At 42.9% G+C, this 4,903-nt stretch overlaps 1 protein-coding gene across 3 annotated transcripts; it reads right to left on the bottom strand.

Moving 5' to 3' along the window:
- Positions 1 to 489: 489 nt before the first annotated feature.
- hdac12 (histone deacetylase 12) lies at positions 490 to 4,244 on the bottom strand. Of its 3 annotated transcripts, XM_035384464.1 has the most exons (8): positions 3,846 to 4,244; positions 3,461 to 3,601; positions 3,199 to 3,370; positions 2,623 to 2,825; positions 1,967 to 2,117; positions 1,343 to 1,459; positions 934 to 1,076; positions 490 to 764 (listed from the first exon to the last, which is right to left on the bottom strand). In XM_035384464.1, exons 1-8 carry the CDS (start codon positions 3,972 to 3,974, stop codon positions 741 to 743), a joined length of 1,080 nt encoding a protein of 359 aa, XP_035240355.1. In that variant the 5' UTR covers positions 3,975 to 4,244; the 3' UTR covers positions 490 to 740. The 3 variants fall into 3 exon arrangements, with proteins under 3 accessions (XP_035240355.1, XP_035240353.1, XP_035240354.1); XM_035384462.1 differs by lacking the exon at positions 490 to 764 and having other exon boundaries at positions 777 to 1,076; XM_035384463.1 differs by lacking the exon at positions 490 to 764 and having other exon boundaries at positions 777 to 1,076; positions 3,211 to 3,370.
- Positions 4,245 to 4,903: the final 659 nt, after the last annotated feature.

Raw genomic sequence — 4,903 nt, 5'->3', positions numbered from 1 at the left:
AACATGAGTGCAATAGATTTGTAATCTTACCATTTTACAATGTCATGCAAACTTTGTGTCAGATCAAAGAGTCAAATATTTCGAATTGTATATTTGCTACGTACAATAAATACTGCATGTAAAATACATATTGTACATACATACATAGAGAACTTCTTTATCCCCATGGGGACATTTCTCTCGCAGCATGTTACATTCACATTTACGAACACACACTTATACCAAGAAACATACTATCATTCATGCAACAGAAAGGCTGGGCAGCGAAATACATACATACCAATACAAATTGGACATATACACGCCTATTTAATCAATCTTGACTGTGAGAGAGCCATCCACACATACGTTTGGCCTGTCCATGTACTGCATGCTTATACACACAGGGCCAAGTAACTTGAAAGAATTGAGCAAATATTGGGTAGCATTGCTTTGGAATACATCTTATTTAATTTCGGTGAGGCAAGATAGCCTATATTGTTTGTAGTACCGTAACTTGGCGTCATTTTGATATCAATACTTTTAATGGCAGGCCTGGACTGCTCTTGTATGTGTGAGTAACTTGGCATTTTTGTACGTTGAAAACGTGTTTTTTATGAGATGTGATTTTATGTTTTCCATGTTTAAATAGTTCTACAAATAGTTAACTGTCCACATATTCATAATGCTACATTTCATTAAAAAAAATAACTCCCTCTTTGTTCTTGTGGAGGAATCAAAATGTGTAATTGTGCATGTAATTACATTCCCTGCTGTTTCCAGACCTATGAAAGACGGGTGAAAACAAACATATTACTTTGTAACAATAAGCAAAAATTGCGTATTTTATTATGAATACGATGTACAGAACAAACTCATTTAACTATGCAGAAATTGAAAAAGTGTTTAAAAGGCGTATTTTAGCGACAAACGAAACACTGGTTGAGATCTTACCCGTGTTGCAGCTCTGTGGACTATGGAGTGCCTGGTCGCCAGACGGTCAATATCCCTGGAGTATCCACCGCCAATCACCGTAGCAACTGGAGTGCCACTCTTCACCACAGTGTCAATCACATACAAGTCTCTCTGATACAGCCCTGCAAAAAAAAACAAACCAAAGACAAACTTAACAAATCTGAGCTTTACAAAAATGTAAAAATGTCCATGAAGCCTTTGCAATTAACAGTTCAGCCACGCTCCTCTCAATAATTTTTGCTGCTTTTTAAAAAAAATCCTTTATTTAACCAGGAAACCTCTCTTTTTAGCATTAACATCTCTTTTTCAAGGGGGACCTGACATACACTCACAGTAACAATCATAATGGCAAGACAGTGGGGAAAAAGCAAGTCACAATTAAACTTGCCTTGGTCCGTTAGGCAAAGCCTCCCCAGCTCATCTTCCTGGTGAGGATCAACGCCCGCGTCGTAGAGCACCAAGTCCGGCCGGAAACGCTTCAGCAGCCAGGGCAAGTGAGTCTCCACTGCGCCGCAAGACACAAGGGCACAATCGAGCCTTAATCCAGGCCGTCCTAACTGCAGCAGGATGCAACGAGCACGTGCGACATCCTGTGTGAGGTCGACGTGATGCCTTCTGACGCGTCCGGTCAGATTCACTCTTAAACAAACCTCGGAACTGCGCCTCAGCCAGGACGTAACGCTCAAGCCAAATTCTATCTTAAATGTTGTGATCTAAGCTTTCGTTTTGAAATGGTGAGCTGATGTTTGGATCTAGGCAGAAAGGGTAGACCGCAATCTGGTTATCCCGTGCGATCAGAATGGCTTCTGAAGTTACGCTATTGGATTTCCACTAACGTCACCGCATCAGCCAAGGTTCAGTACTCAAGGCTATTTTTCTCAAAGCAACACTCTGAAATTTTTTTTATATTTATTTTGAGATCGTTAGCTGAAGAATGTGTTTTCCTTTTTTTGTGCCAGCCCAGCCTTGCTATGAATGCACGCACAAGGCGTGATGATGTCACACTATGTACCCGTAGCGAGATACTCTTTGTCCTCCATGCCATCTCGCACGCTGACGTCAAGGTCGCTTTGCTGCTTCCGCACTGGAAAATTCTTCCCACAATGCACTGAGAAGGTGAAAACGTCTGGCTCCCCTCTGAAAATGTAGGCTGTGCCATCTCCCTGTGATACGGCAAAAAAAAAAAAAAAAAAAACAAGCCCACATCAGGTTTGGGTTTAAACACGCACGCACGCCTTCTACTTCTATAGGACGGAGTGTAGCACAGTGGGTAAGGAACTGGGCTTGTAACCGAAAGGTCGCAGGTTCGATTCCCGGGTAAGGACACTGCCGTTGTATCCTTGAGGAAGGTACTTAACCTGCATTGCTTCAGTATATATCCAGCTGTATAAATGGATGCTATGTAAAAAGTTGTGTAAGTATTACATTACATTAGAGGCATTTAGCAGACGCTCTTATCCAGAGTGTCTGCTAAATGCCTCTAATGTAATACTTACATATTTAAAAGGGGGAGGGGCTGAGCCACACATTAAAACCATTCAGTCTTAATTCAACTCCAATTAACGTCAATACCACTTCAAAAGGGATTTTTTAAAAAAGTTCTCTGCATATTAAAGGTACGCCATCAGATTTGATGTAACACTGGCCATTTTGGCTGTCTACCATTACCTGATGCACATCCAGATCCACTATGAGGACCTTCCTCCTCCTCCTGGGCGTGGACTCGCCCGTCCAGTGTTTCGCGGCCACGGCCAGGTCGTTGAGGAGGCAGAACCCGGTCCCGTAGCCGGGGAAGGCGTGGTGAGTTCCCCCGGCGGTGCTGCACGCCAGGCCCCTCTGCAGAGCGATCTCCGCCGCCAGCACCGTGCCCCCTGGGCATTTTTAACGGTCCCCGGGGAGGGGAGAGAGCGGTGAGCACAGTGACACAGGCCTCATTTAAAAAATTGAGACTTTGGAAAAGGGAAAGGGGGTGGGGGTGAGGGTGGGGGTGGGGGTGGGGGTGGGGGTGGTTATTGTTGCTGGGTATTTGGGTAAGGGGGTTTAATACTCAAAACATGAAGGGAGGTGTATATCTATCAATCTATCAATAAATCAATCTATATATATATACATATATATTATAAAATATATATATACAAACATGTTATTGCACAGCACCTCACAATGGTGAGTGAATTTAAAAACCAGAAAAAAAATGATGTATCTGGAGGGAGTCCGCCCCCTCATCAGGTGACTGACACACACCTGTGCACACACCTGTTTCATATCGGCAGCGCTGCACAATGCCCTCACTCCAGGGAAAGCCGGTCCTCCTCTGTTCCTTCTCTTCGATCTTCCCGTTTATGAAGTTATGCAGGTACTCCTTTGTGTGCACACAGGCAAGTAGCTCCTCCGACGCCAAATTAGGTGTCCACACCTCCAAAAGGACAAATGCAAGTCAGAGGATAATTATTTGTCTCTGCAGTTGTCATTAGTGTTCAATGCACCCATGACTGCATGCTCTCACCTGTTTGTCTGTTACTACTTGATCTTTAATGAGGAAATGTAGTACTCTAGGGAACTTCCCCATGGGAAATCTGTGGTTTGGCGGGAGGTCACACACATATTTATCGTGATGCACAATTGGAAGGCCTCTTGGTCCACCTATCTGTGCAGAAACAAAGTGCAAATACAGTTTGACCACGTGAATAATACAAAGCCCGGTGTCTAATCCCTTTGCGCTTTTATGCGAATATTTACGGTGTTTAGACACTCGCTCTAGTTTTGTTGGTATTACTACGTGAGCTCGCGCAAGCCCGTTTGATGAAGTGATGTGTTTAAAAATATTTATATAATTAGCTATATACATGGAAACAGAATCGCTAGGGCTTTATTGTGATTTGTACACTTACTCGTTCGGTGTGCAAAAACATCTTCCGGGGACCCTGCCGTCCTTTTATCTTCAAAAGTGTCTTCTCTACTATGTATTTGTCGCGGATTGCCAAAGTAAACAGTGCCTTTTGTTTTGTTAAATATGTCATTTTTGCTTAGCTGAACTATGATCTTGTACTTCGCTACCAAATGCAAGGAAGCAGGTTACGAAACGAACAGAAGAAACGTTACGTCGCCAATTGCTAGTTAGCATGGTTGTCCATTCAAAACTAGCTCGTGGAAGGCGTAAGAATGGATTGTTTGTTTTCGTATCGCACGGTTCTCCAAATATATGATACTTATTTGACTTCCCCAGGACGACACCATCTGTTGAGCAGGCACGTGTAAAGCATTGCAAAACTAACGTTAACGTGCACTCCCCGACCCCTGGGACTGCGCAAATCGTGCAGCATGTGGATGGGCACAGTCCAATATCTGAGTACGATTTAAGCCCATCAGGTTCGTATACACATTAGTGAAGTGCGCAGAGTTGACTTCTGTTGACTGAAATCCAACACAGAAAGGCCAAATACCTATTTGTGAGCCTCCACTGTCTCTAGAGGGCGATTTGGGTGTACGACTTCTCCACTAACGACTGATTCAGTACCTGCTTACATTGCTTTTTCTTTGAACCCGAATTGAACAGCCTGTGCGCAAATTGCTCGAGTCCGATACCGTACATTACTAGAAATAACTTAATCAATGTTTTTTTTCCCCCACGGAATTATCACGGTCTCATGTTTACAGCCAAACCAAGAACCCCCAGAATTGATAACCGATTCTTGAATTAAGGAATACGTGTGTTATTGGGATGGCAGGTATGCTATATATATATATATATATATATATATATATATATATATATATATATATATATATACACACACACACACACATGAGAGTGGGAGCGGGAAACGGTGGCTGGTACTGTAGCCCGCACCACGATGGAGACCTTGTAGCCTACTGCAACAATTTTTGGCACTCCAATTTATGATAAACACTGGGGATTTGTTTAATAAACATAGTTGTTTTTTAAAAG

This window comes from Anguilla anguilla, chromosome 12 (genome assembly GCF_013347855.1).
Source record: "Anguilla anguilla isolate fAngAng1 chromosome 12, fAngAng1.pri, whole genome shotgun sequence".
In the NCBI taxonomy this organism is placed as follows: domain Eukaryota; kingdom Metazoa; phylum Chordata; class Actinopteri; order Anguilliformes; family Anguillidae; genus Anguilla; species Anguilla anguilla.
This window is presented reverse-complemented; position numbering and strand designations above follow the sequence as displayed.